The sequence below is a fragment of the Scyliorhinus torazame genome, chromosome 9, assembly GCF_047496885.1.
Source record: "Scyliorhinus torazame isolate Kashiwa2021f chromosome 9, sScyTor2.1, whole genome shotgun sequence".
NCBI lineage: Eukaryota > Metazoa > Chordata > Chondrichthyes > Carcharhiniformes > Scyliorhinidae > Scyliorhinus > Scyliorhinus torazame.
Window position 1 is genome coordinate 67,841,256 of NC_092715.1, and position 21,753 is coordinate 67,863,008.

General features: G+C 47.1%; 1 protein-coding gene across 6 annotated transcripts in view; it reads left to right on the forward strand.

Moving 5' to 3' along the window:
- LOC140429273 (ceramide transfer protein) overlaps positions 1-21,753 on the forward strand; it is a 203,761-nt gene that overhangs the window by 53,175 nt on the left and 128,833 nt on the right. For 5 of the 6 annotated variants that reach the window (XM_072516055.1, XM_072516057.1, XM_072516059.1 and 2 more), the window contains exon 3: positions 14,050-14,166. The exons of the other annotated variant lie outside the window; for it this stretch is intronic. In XM_072516055.1, the coding sequence (XP_072372156.1) occupies positions 14,050-14,166 (117 nt within the window). The remainder of the gene's footprint in view (positions 1-14,049; positions 14,167-21,753) is intronic. 6 annotated transcript variants of the gene reach the window in all.

A 21,753-nucleotide genomic window follows, 5' to 3' on the forward strand; every position in this document is an offset into this window, starting at 1 on the left:
GAATACTTTGCTGTGAAGTTCTCCCAGTTGATGAGTGGCGATGAGGTATTTGCTGCGCTGGAGCTGGACAGGGCAACAGGACCTTGAGGCAGAAACCGTGACCGAATGAGCCACCTTGAGTGGTGTTCATTCGGTTTCATAGTTTTCAGAGAGAGGAGTGGGTGCTTGATTGTCCAAGAAAGCATGGAACATTAACTGGGATGGTAACATGGTAAGGATTTGACAAGACATTGGCACAGAACTGGTGAAGCGACGGGGGCCTTCAATAAGGTGAAGACGATTCTTTTCAATCGAGGAGTGTGATTTGGGGTTGTGTTCCGGGGGTGGGCAAGGAAGGAAGAGCGAGAGAAAACTGCTAGTAACTAGTTATCTTTCTCTGCTCCACCATTTATGTGAGATGGTTCGCCGCTTGGGAATTATCAGCGAGCTATGACCTTTCGTGGTGGTAATGACTGACTCCAGGCTAGGAGGAGGGGGAGTAAGCGTCTGCCAATAAGGATGGTCACCTGTAATGTGGGGAGTCAAAAGAGCGTGAGTTTTTGCTCATTTAATGAAATTGGAAACCAATGTGATATTCCGCCTGGAGATCCACATGCGTGAGAGAGATCAGGCGTGCCTTTGCAAGACTTGAGTGAGGTAAGTTTTCCACTCTGGATTTGATAGCAAGGGGCGGGGGGGGCGGGGGGGGCGGGGGGGGGGGAAGGGGGGGGGGGGGAGGGCGGGGCTGGTCTCAGGTCAGGAAAAGGTAAATGAGGTATTTAAGACCATTTACAAAAATGTATACATGTCCGAGCCTCCACGGGCCGTGAAAGATATGGTAGAATTCCTGCGTAAGTTGGATTTTCCCAAGGTGGAGAGGGAGTTACGAGAGGACCTTGAAGCTCCGCTGGAGTTGGATAAGATCAAGCAGACGCTGAAATTGATGCAGTCGAGGAAGGCACAGGGACCCAACGGGTTCCCGGTGGAGTTTTATAAAAAGTTCATAGACCTATTAGCCCCTCTATTGCTAGGGATTTTCAGGGACTCCTTAGAGAGAGGTGCTTAGCCACAGACACTTATGCAGGCTCCGATTTCTCTGCTCTTGAAAAAAGACAAAGATCGCTTAGTCTGGTTTGTATCGATCAATTTCCCTATTAAATGTGGAAGCAAAGCTGTCAGCTAAGGCGTTGGCATTAAGACAGGAACCGGAAGTTGTGGGGAAAGACCAAATCGGTTTCGTTAAGGGTCGGAGGTTGACGGCGGACGTGAGACGGCTGTTGAATGTGATGCTTACTCTCGGGGAGGGTCTGGTTCCAGAGGTGATAATCTCGCTTGATGCGGAGAAGCGTTCGATTGGGCCGTCTGTTTGCGGTATTGGAAAACTGTTGGATTTGAGACAGACTTTTTAGCGTGGGTGCGGCTGTTGTATACAACCCCATTGCCAATGTTTGCACTAACCAAGTGTCCTCTGGCCCCATTGCTGTTTGCACTAGCAATAGAGCCACTAGCCATGGCCCCGAGGTCCTCAAATACATGAGGAGGAATAGGTAGAGGAAGCGTGGAACAGGGCCTTGCTGTACACTGATGACTTGCTGTTATATGTGAGGGATCCGGAAGTGTCAATGGGTAACATTATGGGGATCTTGCAGATAAATATAGGAAAGAGTGAATATTTTGTGGTTGGGTTGCTGAGGCAGAGGAAGGGGGGGGGGTTTAAGGGAGTGCTGTTCCGGCTAGTTGGAAGTCATTTTCGGTATTTGGGAGTCCAGATAGCAAGGGACTGGGGGAAACCCCAGAGGTTGAATTATGCGAATCCGATGCAGCAGGTCTATGAGACCCTGCAAATGAACCTGTGGCTCAGAAGGCAAGGGGGAGAACAGAAAAGCGATAGTGATAGGAGACTCAATGGTTAGGGGAATGGATAGGAGATTCTGTGGTCGCGAACGAGACTACCTTAGGAGACTCAATGGTTAGGGGAATGGATAGGAGATTCTGTGGTCACGAACGAGACTCCTGGAAGGTATGTTCCCTCGTGGGTTCCAGGGTCAGGGATGCCTTGGATCGAGTCTACAGGATTCTTAAGGGGGAGGGGGAGCAGCCAGAAGTCGTGGTGAACATTGGCACCAACGACATAGCTAAGAAAAGGGATGAGGATCTAAAAAGTGATTTTAAGATGAATAAAAGCAGAAAATACTGGACAATCTCGGGTCTGACAGCAGGGCTGGGATCGAACCCGGATCCTCAATGCTGTGAGGCAACATGCTAATCACTGCACCACCCTTTATTGTTTAATTGTTACTGTATTCCTGTATGTTTTGTATTAAAATTGTTTAAAAATTATAATAAAAATATTTCCAAAAGAAGTGCTGTGGTACATACTTAATTGATTTTTGGCGTTTGAATACTTATAAAACTTATTGTAAAGTTATAATTTGAAGATTTTTAAAAAAATCATGTATTGTAATGCTATCAAAGGGATTAAGTTTCTTTAAACTACTGGGCCAGTTTCAAGTGCATTGACTGGAACTTTGCCTTGATACTTGTTCATCTCCACCAATACAGGAATCTTTTTCTAGGACTTTTTTCGGTACTGCCAAATAGTGGTACAAAATTACTTAAATCACCTCTGATAATGAATCACACCACACTAATGCACAATGTATTAAAATTGTCATTCAATATTTAAAGAAATTCTTCCCTTGCAGGTTTGTAAATCTGGTTGTTAGTCTGAAACCTGCCACAGGCAGCAGGTCAAATTGATTCCGTTTTCTCTTCCTGTGCCAGAATCTCTGGTTTTGCGATATTGATGATTACGATTACAAACTGGCAATGAAGAGAAACTTGATAGAAACCAGGATTCTAGCATCACCTGGTGATTGGTGTTAATAAGCCATTGTGCTGATGAGGTTTGTGACTCTAGAGTGAAAACTAATTATAGGGCAAAGACTTAAGACTTTTGTTCATGCAATCTTCTGATTGGCAGTGAGGTTTAAACCCTTCAAGCTAATAACCTATTCTTCCATTCAAACGTATATCAGTTCAGTAATTTCTGTTCTTTTGCACTGTGAGATCTCTATTTTCATTTTTTTTTTCACTGACTACTTAGTGGGGTGGCTGCAATTCACTTCAACCAAAAATATCTGTCTCCTCTTTATGAGTTGCACCATGCAGTTATGTGCTCTGTGCAGTTAAATTATATTGTGGATATGTGTACATAGAATCCTGATTATGGAATTATTTTGCTTTATATAGTTGAAACTGCAAGTACTTTGAATAAAATGGGGGCAGGGGGGTATGGGTGGTGATGGTTTTGGAGAAAATAAATAGTTCTGAAGAGGGGATATGTAGGCTTATAAAGCAAAAGGATATGGCAACCTTGCAAGGCAACTATTTAGGTAATGATATCCAAAGTTCACAGGAAGGGACAGTGTACAAACATGTAGAAACGGCAGAAAATAGGACAAAGGGGGAAAGAGCAAAATTAATGGTTCTTTACTTAACCGCATGTAGTATTCAACACAAATTAACTTAATTAACGGCACAAATTGAAGGTAATGGATCTGATCTTACAGCCATTACAGAGACATGGTTGCAAGAAGACCAAAGCTCGGAACTTAATATTCAGGGGTATGTATATTTTCATTAAGACAGGCAAGAAGGAAAGGATGGTGGGGTAGCTTTGTTAGCATGAGATGGAATAAGCACGATAGAAAGAAATGATCTTGGGTTGGAAGATGCAGAATCTATATTGGTGGGGTTGAGGAATAACAAAGGGAAGACGACACCGCTGGGAGTGGTCTAGGCCAGTGTTTTTCAAACTTTTTTTTCTGGAAACTCATTTTTACCAACCGGCCAAACTTCATGACCCATGTCGGGCAACCTTTGTGACCCTCCATTTTCTCTTACCTTTAATACGAGAGGTGAGTCGGCTTGGTCCTCGCGATCTCACTCCAATCAGGTTCACAGGAGGAAAGTGCTATGCGCATATCGGGTGCAGGATTCAGCCGGTTCCTTTGTGTCTTCATTGTGAGGACGGAAAATCCAACCTTGCACATGTAGGTCATTGCTGACAAAATGGAAGAATCGCAATCGCGCCCAAAGCACGTGACATCATTGTTCAGGGCGCGTGACCTGCTCTCTGCCTCGCTTCAGGCAGGAAGATTGCATTGAATTTTTAAAATAATCTTCTCCTGGATCAATACGCTGACGTGCGGAGGAGGCGATATTTCTCTTTGGGCTCCAGGCATGCGCACTGATGAACGTAGTGTGCACACGTTTTTTTTAGCTGGTCGCGGCCGGCATTTTTAAAGCCGCTTGCAGCCGACATTGTTAGAAGCCGGCTGCTGTGGTTGTTGCACGTGAAGTTCCGCGATTGGGAACGCTGCTATGGATAGCTCTGCTACCCTCCGGGACCCACCCGCGGGTCACGACTCCAACTTTGAAAATGCCTGGTCGAGGCCCCCCTAACAGCAGCGATACTGTAGGACAGAGAATAAACTGAATTAATGAGGGCATGTAAAAAAGGCAGTACATTAATAATGGATGACTTAAATCTTCATGTCGATTTGGAAAATCAAATTGGCATAGGTAGCCATGAGGAAGAATTTATACAGTGTATTCGGGATAGTTTCCTAGAATGATATATTGTGGATCCAACCAGGAATCAGGCTCTTTTGGATCTGGTAATGTGTAATGAGGCAGGTTTAATAAACAATCTGAGTAAAAGATCCCCTCGGCACATTGATCATAACATGGTGGAATTTAGCATTCAGTTTGAGAGAGTGCATGCTTGAGTCAGAAACAATTGTGCGAAACTTAAATAAGAATAATTACAAAGGAATGAGGGCAGAGTTGAATGGAGTGCACTGAAAAAGCCGTTTAGCAGAAAAGATGGTTGATCAACAATGGCAGACGATTATGAAAATAGTTCAGGACTCACAACAGAAATACATCCTAGTGAGGAAGACTAATTCCAGGAAGAGAATGAATCAACCGTGGTTAACCAAGGATAGTATTATATAAAGAAAAAAATATAATGTGGCAAAGATTAGTGGAAAGGCAGAGGATTGGGAAAGTTTTAAAAATAAACATAGATGACCGAAAAATAATAGAGGGAAAAGATAAACTATGAAGGTAAACTAGCAAATAATATACAAACGGACAACAAAAACTTCGTTAAATAGGTAAAAAAGAAGAGAGGCCAACGTGAACATAGGCCATTTGGAGAATGAGGCTCGGGAAATAATAATGAGAACCAGGAAATAGCAAGGGAGTTAAATAAATACTTTGCATCAATCTTCATGGTAGGAGACAGTAATAACATTCCAAAAATACAAAATAATCAAGGGACAAATAGGTTGGGGAGGGGGGTGTTGGTTGGGGGAGGAAATAAATACAATAGCTATGAGAGTGTGTGAACCAACGACATGGGCTCACAAAACTTTGAACTGCACAGGGGAACAGGGCAGGGTGCCCACCGTCACCACTGTTGTTTGCGCTAGCGATAGAGCCTCTGGTAATAGCTCAAAGCGAGTCGACAGAGTGGCAAGGGATTAAGAGGGGTTGAAGGGAGCACCGGGTGTTGCTATATGCCGATGACTTACTATTGTGCGCTTTGGACCTGTTGGAGAGCATGGAGAGGGTCCTGGGCCTCTTGGGGAAGTTTGGGGCGTTCTCGGGGCATAAGCTAAATGTAGGGAAAAGTGAAGTGTTTCCGGTGAATGATATGGGCCTATACGACCCACATTCCAGCAGGTCTTTTCCCTTTTTTGGTATTAATGTGATCGCTGCCTGTGTCATCATCTCCGCAGCTCCCCCTTCTCCAACGGCTCAAGAGATGTGGCGTCAGGTCCGTCGCGAACTCCTAGATATCCGGCGGGTAACCATCGGGCCCCGAGGCCCTCCCGGACTTCATGCCCCTTATACTGTCCAATACCTTCCTCAGCCCCAAGGGCTCCTCTCGCGCCTGCCTCTTTTCCTTCAACTGTGGAAACTCCAATTCGTCTAAAAACTGTCCCATGTCACCCTGTTCGCCCCCGGCTCCGTCCTGTACAGCTCCAGATAATAATCCCTAAACGCATCGTTATCTTCCCTGGCTCCGACACCACATCCCCTGCCCCAATCTGTCTACAAAGAACAATACAGCACAGGACAGGCTCTTAAGCCCTCCAAGCCTGCGCCGACCATGGTACCTGCCTAATCTAAAACTGTCTGCACTTACGAAGTCCGTATCCTTCCACTCCCACCCTATTCATATATTTGTCTAGCTGCCCCTTAAATGCCGCTATCATACCTGCTCCCACCACCTCCCCAGGCAGAGCGTTCCATATATTTACCACCCTCTTGTGTAAAAAAACTTGCCTCGCACGTCTGTTCTGAACTTTTCCTCACATACTTTAAACCGTTGTCCCCTAGTACTTGACTCTCCGACCCAGGAAAGAGCATCTGACTATCCACTCTGTCCATGCCAGTCATAATCTAGTAGACCTCTATCAGGTTGCGCCTCAACCTCCGTCGTTCCAGTGAGAACATGCTGAGTTTATCTAACCTCTTCTATCTTCAATATTTCCCTGGACGTGGCCTGCCTTCGTAGCTGATGCGTTAACATTCGACTCACCTTCTCCCCGTATTCATACTGCACCCCCTTCGCGCTACGCAGCTGTCCTACCGCCCTCCCCGTCGCCAACCTATCAATTGATTCCTCCTCACCAATCCCTCCGTGGTGGGCACCCTCGAGTACACCCTATCTACTCCAACAATCTTGTTAATTAACCATTCATATTCCTTCCACATGTACCTTGAACTAGCTAATCTCCCCATGGACACCGCTTTTAATGCTTCCCAGAATGTGGCTGCGCACCACCACCAGCGCCGCCGCCACCACCAATTTGGCTTAGATCGGGACGGGAGCAGAGGTCGGGGTGGAGTCTCGATTCGGGGTTGTTGGCAGAAAAAGGGATTTGCAATAAAGTGCAGGATTCTGCTGGATAGAGCACTCGAAACCTGATCTGTCGTCAATATAACACCGCCGTGGCCCTGTTGAACCCCGCACGCCGTTTTGCCAGTTCAGCTCCAATGTCCTTGTATATTCGGACCTTGATCCCCTCTATTCGCAGTTCCACTTCTCCCTCGCCCACTGCAAGATCTTCTCTTTCACCACAAACCTGTGGAGTCTCACGATCACTGCCCGCGGCGGCTCCCCAGGTCTTGGCTTCTACCTCAGAAACCTGTTCGCTCTGACCACTTCAGGGGCCTTGTCCAGCACCCCTGTCTGCCACCAGCCCCGCCAGATCCTCGAAATGTACCTTGTGGCACTCGGAACCTCCACTCCTTCAGGCAGGCCAACTATTTGCAGATTCTGCCTCCTCTAACTGTTTTCCTGTTCCTCCACCGTTGCTCTCAATGTCTTGCAAAGGTCTCCTAACAGCCCCATCTCTGCCTCCAGTGCCACCACTCTTGCATCCTCTTGATCTTTTGGATCTGCGACCCCTAAGCCTCCAGACATTTTTCCACCCTCTCTATTGAGCCCTTCAGGGGTGCCACAGCCTTTTCGATGGCCTTCGATCGATCCCCCTGCATATTCCTCTGCCGGCAGAACGCTTCCTTAATGAAAGCCATCAACTGTTCCATCTGGGGCTTTCCAACTTGCACTGACCCTTCCCTCGCCGCCATCTTTCCACTGGCTGCTGCGCCACAGGTCTCTTCCAACCCCTTGGCCTGATCTTTCCCTTTCTGCCGGATTTTCTAACCAGCAGACATGCCATTCCTGGGGGAACCTCTCCTCCGATCCTTTTCCGTCAAAGTTGCACCCTATTTCGGGTAATGAGGTCTTTTCTACACCTTGAAGCAGGAGCTGCCCTGTGTGCAACCACTCGCACCATAGCTGCCACCAAAGTCATCAGTCAGTATCTCATTGAATGGTGGAGCAGACTCATTGGGCCAACTGGCCTAGTAATGCCTACTAATTATGGTCTTACCTCTGCTGGTCTACAAAATCTCCATTTAAGAAACTATATTATTGACTTCCGGGTGCGGCGATGACCAGCTAGGTCGCACGTTTCGGCAGCTCCCGGTGGAACGGACTTTTGGGCTCTTGATAGGAGCCCCAACGGCAATTTTAACGGCAAAAAACACTGTGCGGTAATCCAGAAGGGAATCCCCCCTGGACACGGATGGAAAAAAGAGAGGAAAGTGGCCGGATTGTGGTGGATCCTCTAGAGCAGCGGCCAGGAAGGCAGGCACAAAGCAAGATGGCATATATTTGGAAGGAGGCAGTTTAATATGGGGCCCTGACCAACAAGAGTTCCTGCGGCGTTGCGTGGAAGAACTCAAAAAGGAGTTGAAGAAGGAGCTGTTGGCCCCGATATTACAAGCGATTGAGGGGCTAAAGGAGGAGCAAAAGACCCAGGAACAGGAGCTTCGGGTCGTGAAGGCAAAGGCTGCTGAGAATGAGGACAACATACAGGGCCTGGTGGTGAAAACGGAGAGGCACGAGGCACAACACAAAGGTGTGTGGAAAGGCTGGAGGTGCTGGAGAATAATGCGAGGAGGAAGAATTTAAGGATTCTTGATCTTCCCGAAGGTGTAGAAGGGGCGGACGTCGGGGCATATGTGAGCACGATGCTGCACTCGTTAATGGGATCGGAGGCCCCGACGGGTCCGCTGGAGGTGGAGGGAGCCTATCGAGTTATTAGAACATAGAACATAGAACATAGAACAATACAGCGCAGTACAGGCCCTTCGGCCCACGATGTTGCACCGAAACAAAAGCCATCTAACCTACACTATACCATTATCATCCATATGTTTATCCAATAAACTTTTAAATGCCCTTAATGTTGGCGAGTTCACTACTGTAGCAGGTAGGGCATTCCACGGCCTCACTACTCTTATGGCGCGAAGACCGAGGGCTGGAGAAATTCCTCGAGCCATAGTGGTGAGATTTCTCCGATATAAGGACAGAGAGATGGTCCTCAGATGGGCAAAGAAAACTCGGAGCAGTAGGTGAGAGAACGCGGTGATCCGCGTATATCAAGATTGGAGTGCGGAGGTGGCGATAAGGAGGGCAAGCTTTAATCGGGCCAAGGCGGTGCTGCACAAACGGAAGATTAAATTTGGAATGCTGCAACCGGCAAGACTGTGGGTCACACATCAAGGGAAACACCACTACTTCGAAACGGCAGATGAGGCGTGGACATTTATTGTCGAGGAGAAACTGGAGTGAGCGGGCCATAAAAAGAACGTTTGGGACAAAGTGGGGGGGGTGAATATGTGGGATGAAGGGGGGGGAAGAGGGAAGAGATGACTTCCCAAGTTGTTAATCCTGCGACCCTGTAACTTTTCTCTCTTCCCCATGTCGTGGGGGAGGGGGGGAGGGAGGATGAGGAGCTGAGGGCGCCGGCCATTGGGGGCGGGGCCAAAAGGGAAGTGCGGGCTTTGTTCCCGTGCTATGGTAATCACGGCGGGAACAGGGAAGCAGGAAGGAGGGGGCCTCGCACAGTGTGAGCCGAGGTCACGGGGGGAAGCCGAGGTCGGCCAGAGTTTGCTGACTTCTGGGAGCAACATGGAGGGGTGCAATTACGCTAGTTTGGGATCTAGTGGGGGGGGGGGGGGTTAACTGGGTTGCTGCTGCTGGGGAGAAGGGGGGGGGTGGTCGGGGCGGGGGGGGGGCGCCGCTTGGGGGAGATACGGCTACGTGGGAACCGGGTGAGGAGCTGGATTGAAAAAGGAGATGGCTAGTCGTCAAGGGGGTGGGGTGGGGGGGTTGGGGGGGGGGGGGGGGGGGGTGGTGGTAGTAAAGAGCCCTCCAACCCGGTTGATCACGTGGAATGTGAGGGCTGAACGGGCCGATTAAGAGGGCACGGGTACTCGCACACCTAAAGAAACTTGAGGCAGATGTGGTTATGCTTCAGGAGACGCATCTGAAGCTGATAGACCAGGTCAGACTACGCAAAGGATGGGTGGGGCAGGTATTTCATTAGGGGCTAGACGCAAAAAGCGGGGGGGTGGCCATACTGGTGGGGAAGCGGGTAATGTTTGAGGCAAAGACTAGAGTGGGGGCAGATACGTGATGGTGAGTGGCAAATTGCAAGGGGAGGCGGTGGTATTAGTGAACGTGTATGCCCCGAACTGGGATGATGCCAACTTTATGAGGCGTATGTTAGGATGAATCCCGGACCTAGAAGTGGGGAAGTTGGTAATGGGTGGAGATTTTAATACGGTGCTGGACCCAGGGCTGGACAGATCGAGGTCCAGGACCGGAAGGAGGCCGGCTGCAGCTAGGGTGCTTAAGGATTTTATGGAGCAGATGGGAGGAGTAGACCCCTGGAGATTTCGTAGACCTAGGAGTAAGGAGTTTTCGTTTTTCTCCTATGTCCACAAAGTTTATTCATGAATAAATTTTTTTGTTTTGGGAAGGGCACTGATCCCAAAGGTGACGGGGACGGAGTACACGGCTATACCCATTTCGGATCATGCTCCACATTGGGTGGACCTGGAGATAGGGGAAGAAAAACAACAGCGTCCACCCTGGAGAATGGACATGGGATTATTGCCAGATGAGGGGGGTGTGCTTAAGGGTGAGGGGGTGTATTGAAAGGTACTTGGAACTCAATGATAATGGGGAGGTACAGGTGGGAGTGGTCTGGGAGGCGCTGAAGGCAGTGGTTAGAGGGGAGCTGATATCTATTAGGGCACATAGAGGAAAGCAGGAGGGTAGGGAAAGGGAGCGGTTGTTGAAAGAACTTCTGAGGGTGGACAGACAATATGCGGAGGCACCGGAGGAGGGACTGTACAGGGAAAGGCAAAGGCTACATGTAGAATTTGACTTGTTGACTAGGGGTAATGCAGAGGCACAATGGAGGAAGGCACAGGGTGTACAGTACGAATACGGGGAGAAGGCGAGCAGGTTGCTGGCCCACCAACTGAGGAAAAGGGGAGCAGCGAGGGAGATAGGGGGGGTGAGAGATGAGGAGGGAGAGATGGAGCGGAGAGAGTGAATGGAGTGTTCAAGGCATTTTACGAAAGATTATATGAAGCTCAACCCCCGGATGGGAAGGAGAGAATGATGTGCTTTCTGGATCAGCTGGAATTTCCTAAGGTGGAGGTGGAGGAGCAGGAGAGGGTGGGACTGGGAGCACAGATTGAGACAGAGGAAGCGGTGAAAGGGATTGGGAGCATGCAGGCGGGGAAGGCCCCGGGACCAGACGGATTCCCAGTTGAATTCTATCGGAAATATATGGACTTGCTGGCCCCGCTACTGATGAGAACCTTTAATGAGGCGAGGGGAAGGGGGCAGCTGCCCCCGACTATGTCAGAGGCAACGATATCGCTCCTCCTAAAGAAGGAAAAAGACCCGCTGCAATGCGGGTCCTACAGGCCCATTTCCCTCCTGAATGTGGATGCTAAGATTCTGGCCAAAGTAATGGCAATGAGGATAGAGGATTGTGTCCCGGGCGTGGTTCATGAGGACCAAACTGGGTTTGTGAAGGGGAGACAGCTGAATACAAATGTACGGAGGCTGCTAGGGGTAATGATGATGCCCCCACCAGAGGGGGAAGCGGAGATAGTGGTGGCGATGGATGCCGAGAAAGCATTTGATAGAGTGGAGTGGGATTATTTGTGAGAGGTGCTGAGGAGATTTGGTTTTGGAGATGAGCATGTTGGATGGGTGCAGCTGTTGTCTTGGGCCCCAGTGGCGAGTGTGGTCACGAATGGACGGGGATCTGCATACTTTCGGCTCCATAGAGGGACAAGGCAGGGATGTCCTCTGTCCCCGTTATTGTTTGCACTGGCGATTGAACCCCTGGCCATAGCATTGAGGGGTTCCAGGAAGTGGAGGGGAGTAATCGGGGGGGAGAAGAACACCGGGTATCTCTGTATGCGGCTGATTTGTTGCTATATGTGGCGGACCCGGTGGAGGGGATGCCAGAGATAATGCGGATACTTGGGGAGTTTGGGGATTTTTCAGGGTATAAACTGAACATGGGGAAAAGTGAGTTGTTTGTGGTGCATCCAGGGGAGCAGAGCAGAGAGATAGAGGATTTACCGTTGAGGAAGGTAACAAGGGACTTTCGGTACTTGGGGATCCAGATAACCAAGAATTGGGGTACATTACACAGGCTTAATTTAACGCGGTTGGTGGAACAGATGGAGGAGGACTTTAAGAGATGGGACATGGTGTCCCTGTCATTGGCAGGTAGGGTGCAGGCGGTTAAAATGGTGGTCCTCCCGAGATTCCTTTTTGTGTTTCAGTGCCTCCCGGTGGTGATCACGAAGGCTTTTTTCAAAAGAATCGAGAAGAGTATTATGAGTTTTGTGTGGGCTGGGAAGACCCCGAGAGTGAGGAGGGGATTCTTGCAGCGTAGTAGGGACAGGGGGGGAGCTGGCACTACCGAGCCTAGGTGAGTACTACTGGGCCGCCAATGTTTCAATGGTGTGTAAGTGGATGGGAGAAGGGGAGGGAGCGGCGTGGAAGAGATTGGAGAGGGCGTCCTGCAGGGGGACTAGCCTACAAGCAATGGTGACGGCGCCGTTGCCGTTCTCACCAAAGAAATACACCACAAGCCCGGTGGTGGTGGCTACATTGAAAATTTGGGGGCAGTGGAGACGGCATAGGGGAAGGACGGGAGCTTCGGTGCGGCCCCCGATAAGAAACAATCATAGGTTTGTTCCGGGGAGAATGGATGGGGGATTTGGAGCATGGCAAAGAGCTGGGGTAGTACAACTGAGAGATCTGTTTGTAGACGGGACGTTTGCGAGTCTGGGAGCGCTGACGGAAAAATATGGGTTGCCCCAAGGGAATGCATTTCGGTACATGCAATTGAGGGCTTTTGCGAGGCAACAGGTGAGGGAATTCCCGCAGCTCCCGACGCAGGAGGTGCAGGATAGAGTGATCTCAGAGACATGGGTGGGGGATGGTAAGGTGTCGGACATATACAGGGAAATGAGGGACGAGGGGGAGATCATGGTAGATGAGCTGAAAGGGAAATGGGAAGAAGAACTGGGGTGGAGATTGAGGAGGGGCTGATGCCCTACGTAGGGTAAACTCATCGTCCTCGTGTGCCAGGCTAAGCCTGATACAATTTAAGGTGTTACACAGGGCGCATATGACTGGAGCACGGCTTAGTAAATTTTTTGGGGTAGAGGATAGGTGTGCGAATAGAGGCGAATAGAGGCCCAGCGAATCACACCCACATGTTCTGGTCATGCCCGGCGCTACAGGGGTTCTGGGTGGGGGTGGCAAAGGTGCTTTCGAAGGTGGTGGGGGTCCGGGTCGAACCAAGCTGGGGGTTGGCTATATTTGGGGTTGCAGAAGAGCCGGGAGTGCAGGAGGCGAGAGAGGCTGACGTGTTGACCTTTGCGTCCCTAGTAGCCCGGCGCAGGATATTGTTACTGTGGAAGGAAGCCAAACCCCCGGGTGTGGAGACCTGGATAAACGACATGGCAGGGTTTATAAAGTTAGAACGGATTAAGTTCGTGTTCAGGGGTTCGGCTCAGGGGTTCACCAGGCGGTGGCAACCGTTCGTTGATTACCTCACAGAAAGATAGAGGGAATGGAAAAGAAGTAGACAACAGCAGCAACCCGGGGGTGGGGGGGGGGGGGGGGGGGGAGTGGAAGGGGGGGGAGGAATCAAACCGACTCTCAGAGATGTTATTGTATATGTATAAGATGTATAGGTATTTGTTATAGGTAATTGTATATTGGATTGTTGGATTGTATTTTTGGAGAGTATTTATTTTGGATGAGGCAGTTGCCATTCAGTTTTGTTCTTGTTTTGTTTATATATTATTTATTTATTTGTTTAAAACTGGCCACTGTTATTTATATTGCTTTATTGTTGTGTAAAAGAAACACTATGTACTGTTATGTTTGGCCAAAAATCTTGAGTAAAATATATTTATTAAAAAAAAAGAAACTATATTATTATTTTGTGTGGGTTACTGAACTAAAGTATTGTTTATATGGAATAATATTTGAGGAAATATTAAATGTTAGCTATCTCAACTGAAACCTGCATGCTGTTGTGTTCATCCAGTTCACTTCTCATGACCTGTCGATCTTTTCCACAGCCCCATGAATTTGACGAATGTCGCTTTGATATCAGTGTGAATGACAGTGTGTGGTACCTCCGTGCTCAAGGCCCAGACCATAGACATCAATGGATAGAGGCTATTGAACAACACAAGGTAAAATGACAATTCAGAAGTTTTAATCAGCGATTTAATGTTCTGAATTAAAAATATGAGTGACCGATTTCAAATTTTGCATTTTGATTAGCTAAAATTTTATTCAACGTCAGTATTTGTGCGGTTGTTTAACCCTGCCCCCCCCCCCCCCCCCCAAGGGAAAAAAACTGGGGTTGAAGTACAGTTTAACAACCCAGAAAGTGACAGTTTAGTGAAGCAGGCATGATTAGTTGAATTTTTAGTTGACTGATTTGGAAGTGCCGTCTGATTATTTAGCTAGTAGAAGTCATTGAGTAAGCTGTTACACGGAGTACTGTGAGCAGTTCTGGGCACCACACCTTAGGAAGGATATATTGGCCTTGGCGGGAATGCTACGTAGGTTTGCAAAAATGACACCTGGACTACAGGGATTAAGTTATGAGGGTCGGTTGCACATATTAGGCCTGTTTTCTCCAGAATTTAGAAGGTTAAGGGATGATCTGATCAAAGTCTAGATAAAGATAACCTATTTCCACTGGTTGGAGATTATAAAACTAGGGGGCATAGTTTAAAAATTAGGACCAGACTGTTCAGGAGATGTGTTAGGAAGTACTTTTCTATGCGAAAGGTGGTAGAGGTTTGGAACTCACCCCCACAAACAGCAGTTGAAGATAGAACAGAGATGGGCAGATTTTTCTTCAGCAAAGATATTAAGGGATATGGGCCAAAGGCGAGAGAAGAAAACTTTGCTGTTTCTTTGCCAAAATACACTGGCCTGAAGAACAAGCAGTTTTAGCATATAAGCCAGAGAGACTTATCGTTCACTTTCTCATAACTGCTGCCATATATGGGACTTACCATCTTGCGCCTAACAAATACTTCCCATTACAAATACAAACAATTTAGAAGATATTAATAGGGGGCATTTATGTGGGAAGTGTTTTCCCCACATTTTTGTTCCTTTTTAAATGCTTAAATATTGAAGTCGAAGTGGGATTAAATTGAATTGCCTCTTTCAAAGAGTCAGCATAGGCATGGCTTAATGAATGGGCTCCTCTTTGCTGTAAGGTTCTCTGATTTAAATTAAAAAATTAACTTTGCAAGTTGGTGGATGGGAGTGAAATCTAATTGAACTTCTAAACCCCATTTTCCTCTTTTCTCTATCCCCTTCTGAAGCCTGCCAAGAATGTCACTATCCATTTAAGCCCTGATCACGTTCCTGCTCCTGCTACTAGAAGTTTTATCAAACTCAACCTGAGTCATTGATTCCTCTGATTTTCCTTCACTCTACTGTGGATATGCAACATGAAGTTGCAGATTCATGGAAAATCCCTTCCTGTTGAGAAGCTGCCTGCAGTATAAAAGTAATAATGATGATAAATTAGAAATCTCATTTGGAGGCCACTAATATAAAGCAGGATATTTGTTAAGTATGAGAGTGCAGTTTAAAAAAAAATAAAAATTTAGAGTACCCAATTCATTTTTTCCAATTAAGGGGCAATTTAGCGTGGCCAATCCACCTACCTGCACATCTTTGGCTTGTTGGGGTGAAACCCACGCAAATATGGGGATAATGTGCAAACTCCACATGGCCAGTGACCCAGAGCTGGATTGAACCTGGGACCTCGGCGCCGTGAGGCAGCAGTACGAACCACTGCACCACCATGCTGTCCTAAGTATGAAAGTACAGTTGGCAAGTAGGCTGTCACAGCCCATGTACTTTGAATCGATCTCCTTTTCTTTTTTTTCTTTTTTATAAATTTAGAGTACCCAATTCATTTTTTCCAATTAAGGGGCAATTTAGCACGGCCAATCCACCTACCCTGCACATCTTTGGGTTGTGGGGGTGAAACCCACGCAAACACGGGGAGAAGGTGCAAACTCCACACGGACGGTGACCCAGAGCCGGGATTGAACCTGGGACCTCGTCGCCGTGAGGCAACAATGCTAACCACTGAGCCACCATGCTGCCCTCAGTCTCCTTTTCTCGAGGAAATGGCAATGGTGAGTTTTGAGATTCTGGCAGAATTTAGTCATCTCTTCACCATGCCGGGTAACAGTTAAAGTAGCTACATTCATGGATTTTAAATCTCACCCCACAAACTTAAAGATCATTGTGTGAAGAGATGGCAGCTGAATGTAAGTATTCTTTAGAAAGTAATGCTAAAAAGAGCCATGTCATGTTGCTCCGAGCATGCCTTTGTTCTGTTCTGCGGAATGGGCTCAAGGGACTAAATTACCTACTCCTGTTTCCATATTATCAGAAGCTATTCCACTGTTAAAATAGGGGACAGATTTTTAGGCTTTTATTTGTCAGTTTCCAAGTAGTTGTTGTCATCTGTTCTTTATTGCCTGTGATTGGAAATCGCAGGTGGTCAAGGGCTGTTGCTTGAGTAGTCTATTTGTAACTGATGCCTTAAGCAGCTTGATATTATGGAGACAGTCCATCTTTAACAAGTGGATGTTCCTCCGAAATAGGTATGGACATGTGAAGTCTTTAGACTGTTGATAAACATCTCACAAGATAGCTTGTCAGACTAATGATTGGGGAAGTTTTTCCATCCATCGAAGGACAATTAGACCACTAAATTTGATCTTCATCACAGTAAGAATGTAATTGTATTCATCATCAACTGCTCTGTAAGGGTGGCAGTTCTCTTCCAGTTCTGGCACTGATCTTTCAGCTTTGCAGTGTAAATTCTATATGGAAGGCAGTTTGATCTTGTTTGATGAGCTATTCCAGGAGTTCTCAAACAGGAGTCCATGGAAGAAATTAAGGGATGTGACCGTACCTTTCTCAAATCAGCACAGCCCTACAGCGTGCATGGGATATTCATGAGGTTAACGTATGATGCTTTTCAACATTCTGCTGAAAGCTGGGGCATTTTTTAATGTATCTTGGTTCTTGAGATGTGGACAATGCTGGCATTTATGCCATCTCTGAAAATGGAAAATTTAACACGCTCTCACATGACTTAATACTTTCTCTCTTTTATGTAAGGTGTAATAGAACTTATTCAGTGGGAGCAAGATAAATTGCAAAACAGGAAGAATCATCGTAAAAGCACATAAACCCCAAACATGAACATATTTTCAGTTGACCATTGTCTTCAAACATCAGAACCCACAGTGTGATGAAACAGGACCTCCTTATGAAGTTCAACTGCAAGGACTGAAGAATTTGTCCTTCAGGGACTGTTTAGCACAGGGCTAATTCGCTGGCTTTGAAAGCAGACCAAGGCAGGCCAGCAGCACGGTTCAATTCCCATAACAGGCGCCGGAATGTGGCGACTAGGGGCTTTTCACAGTAACTTCATTTGAAGCCAACTTGTGACAATAAGCGATTTTCATTTCATTTTCATTTCATTTCATTTCATTCATTTTCATTTCATTTCATTTCATTTGAGGAGGTGGACATGTGATCAAAAGGACAAAGTTGCTATAAAGCACCTCCAACACTCAACGAACAGTGGCAGTGGTGTGTACTGTCTATAAGATGCACTGCAGCAACTCACCAATGCTCTTTTGACAGCACCTTCCAAACCCATGATCTTTCTCTCTCTCTCTCTCTCTCTCTCCTACACATCATACCACATGGATTGCTGCCGCTCAAGAAGGCAGCTCGCCATCACCACCTTGGGCAATAAAAATGCTGGCCAAGCCAGCAGCACCCATGTCCAATGAAATAATTTTATAAAATTAACCCTGTAGGATTAACAATGGGAGTCAGTTTTATTTGCACTGAAGTGGAGATATTCCTTGATCGCAGTGTGTAATTTGTGCACATCTGTCCAATAAGTCTTTGACACTCTCTAAATTATTGACATTTAATTGCCAAACATGAAATATACAAGAACAAGCAACGTTTGCTTTTGTACTTTTGTACAAATATTGTACACTTGATCAGGGAGTCTGGGATTATAACTTGAGAGGCAAGGATTTTTAATTTTTATTATAGAATTTACAGTGCAGAAGGAGGCCATTCGGCCAATCGAGTCTGCACCGGCTCTTGGAAAGAGCACCCTACCCAAGGCCAACACCTCCACCCTATCCCCATAACCCAGTAACCCCACCCCTAATGGCAAATTTTGGACACTAAGGGCAATTTATCATGGCCAATCCACCTAACCTGCACATCTTTGGACTGTGGGAGGAAACCGGAGCACCCGGAGGAAACCCATGCACACACGGGGAGGATGTGCAGACTCCGCACAGACAGTGACCCAAGCTGGAATCGAACCTGGGACCCTTGAGCTGTGAAGCAATTGTGCTATCCACAATGCTACCGTGCTGCCCACTAAAGGAGGAAGTCTCAAGCAAAGAGATCGAGAACCCCATAGCTATTCAATTCACAAGCTGTTTGTGTGGTGCAGTGAATACACTGACAACTGAACTGAGTTCCACAGCTAAACGCCTTAAATCTGGTTATTTGAGAGACAATTTAAATGTTACATGATTGAACTTTACCTTTGAAGATATAACACTCTTCAAAAATTATCAAATGTTGAGGGTTCGGTTTTGCAGTACAGGGCTGAAACTGGAGCAGAAAGTAGAACTTCAACTTTGCTAGCATGTCTAATATTGGTACTTTATCAAATGCCTTTTGGAAATTCATGTGTGCAATGTCAACCATCTCTAACTTCATCAAAACTCTAAATCAAGTTAGTAAGATTAATTTGTCTTTAACAAATACTTGCTGGCTTTTTTGAATTAGTCTACAATTGTCTAAGTCAACGCATTGTAAAAGAATCTCCAAGAGATACATGAGGCATTACAATATATACATTTTTAAGAAGATATTTTATGCCAAACACATTCAACAAAATAACACAAGCTTAATATCCAATCAAAGTATACAGTATGTACACTTTTCCCAATTTAATCCCCCCACCCTGGGACAAAGAGCTCCACGAATATAGTCATGAATGGCCTCCACCAGACCTCAAAGCCCTCCTATAACCCTCTTAGAGCAAATTTGATTTTCTCCAACATGAGAAATTGGTACAGATCCCCCCAGCCATTCTGCAACCCCCAGCAGCATAACCGACCTCCATTCCAAAAGTATCTGTTGCTGGGCAATCAGAGAGGCAAGGGCCACGACATCGGCCCCCTTTCCCTCCAGCAGCTCTGGCACCTCCGACATGCCAAAGATCGCCACCATGTGGTCCGGCTTCACCTCAACCCCTAAAGTCCTTGATGGGGTACCGAACACCGTCTCCTAAACGTTCTCCAACTCCTCGCACCCCCAGAAGATGAGAGCATATTTCACTGGCCCCTTCCCACACATCTCTCACCCGCCTGCTACCACCAGAAAAAAAAACACTCTTCCGAGCCCGAGTCATGTGGACCCTGTGCACCAGCTAAAATTGTAACAAACTCATTCTTGCGCTAGTGGAGGTTGAGTTCACACACCACGTCACCTCACACCAAAGTCCCCATCCTATCTCCCTCCTCAACTCCTCCTCCCACTTCTGCTTGGTCCTTCAACACCGACGTGATCCAGTTTAAAGTGCCTCCTCAGCCGGTTCCAGATTTTTATGGACTATTAGACTACTCCTCCAACCTGACCCAGTCCTCCCCCTCCTACTCATATCATCGTCTCTCTGTCTTCACATTTTCTGTTTCATAGTAACACAAGAAGATCGGGAGAGCCAGTCCCCCTTCCCGCCCCTGCCTTTGCACAAAGCTCTCTTCATCTGTGGCACCTTCCCTGCCCACACAAATTCCGAAATTAATGCATCCACCATCTGAAAAAAGGGCGAAAAATCGGGAGGGACTGAAACACAAACAGAAATCTTGCCAGCACAGAATCACAGAGAATCACAGAATCCCTACAATGCTGAAGGAGGCCTTTTGGCCCATTGAGTCTGCACCGATCCTCTGAAAGAGCACCACCCAAGCCCACTTTCCCGCCCTATCCCAATAACCCTTTAACCTAACCTACACATCCCTGGACACTCGGGCAATTAAGCATGGCCAATCGACCTCACCTGCCCATCTTGTCATATGAGGAGAGATTGACTCGGTTTGGATTGTTCTCTCTGGAGTTCAGAAGAATGGAGTTCATAAACCATTCCAGACAGAGATGAGGAGACATTTCTTCATCCAAAGAGTGGTGAGCCTGTGGAATTCATGACCACAGGAAGTACTTGATGCTAAAACATTGAATATATTCAAGAGGCGACTAGATATAGCACTTGGGGGTGAATGAGGTCAAAGATTCTGGGGAGAAAGCAGCATTAGGTTGATCAGCCATGATTGTGGTAAATGGCAGAGCAGGCTCAAGGGCCAAAAGACCTTCTCTTGCTCCTATCTTCTATGTATCTTTGGACTGTGGGAGGAAACGGGTGCAGCTGGAAGAAACCCACGCAGACACTGGGAGAAAGTACAAACTCCTACAGACATTCACCCAAGCCCGGAATTAAACCCGGGTCCAGCTGTGGAAGCACTTTAAACTGGGCCACATGTTGGTGTTGATGCCATTGTGTGGGAATTACAAGTCCAAGCCGGGAGCTGTGAGGCAGCAGTGCTTGTCACTGTGTCAAAAGAACAAAGAAAAATACAGCACAGGAACAGGCCCTTCGGCCCTCCAAGCCTGCGCCGACCATGCTGCCCGTCTAAACTAAAATCTTCGACACTTCCTGGGTCTGTATCCCTCTGTTCCCAACCTATTCATGTATTTGTCAAGACGCCCCTTAAATGTCACTATCGTCCCTGCTTCCACCACCTCCTCTGGCAGCGAGTTCCAGGCACCCACTACCCTCTGTTTATAAAAAAAAAAAAACCTGCCTCGAAAATCTCCTCTAAATCTTGCCCCTCGCACCTTAAACCAATGCCCCCTAGTAATTGACCTCTCTACCCTGGGAAAAAGCCTCTGACTATCCACTCTGTCTATGACCCTCATAATTTTGTAGACCTCTATCAGGTTACCCCTCAACCTCCCTCGTTCCAGTGAGAACAAACCAAGTTTATTCATCCGCTCCTCGTAGCTCATGCCCTCCATACCAGGCAACATCCTGGTAAATCTTCTGCACCCTTTCTAAAGCCTCCACACCCTTCTGGTAGTGTGGCGACCAGAATTGAACACTATACTCCAAGTGTGGCCTAACTAAGGTTCTATACAGCTGCAACATGACGTGCCAATTTTTATACTCAATGCCACGGCCAATGAAGGCAAGCATGCCGTATGCCTTCTTGACTACCTTCTCCACCTGTGTTGCCCCTTTCAGTGACCTGTGGACCTGTACTCCTAGATCTCTCTGACTTTCAATACTCTTGAGGGTTCTACCATTCACTGTATATTCCCTATCTGCATTAGACCTTCCAAAATGCATTACCTCACATTTGTCTGGATTAAACTCCATCTACCATCTCTCCGCCCAAGTCTCCAAATGATCTAAATCCTGCTGTATCCTCTGACAGTCCTCATCACTATCCGCAATTCCACCAATCTTTGTGTCGTCTGCAAACTTACGAATCAGACCAGTTACATTTTCCTCCAAATCATTTATATATACTATGAACAGCAAAGGTCCCAGCACTGATCCCTGCGGAACACCACTAGTCACAGCCCTCCAATTAGAAAAGCACCCTTCCATTGCTACTCTC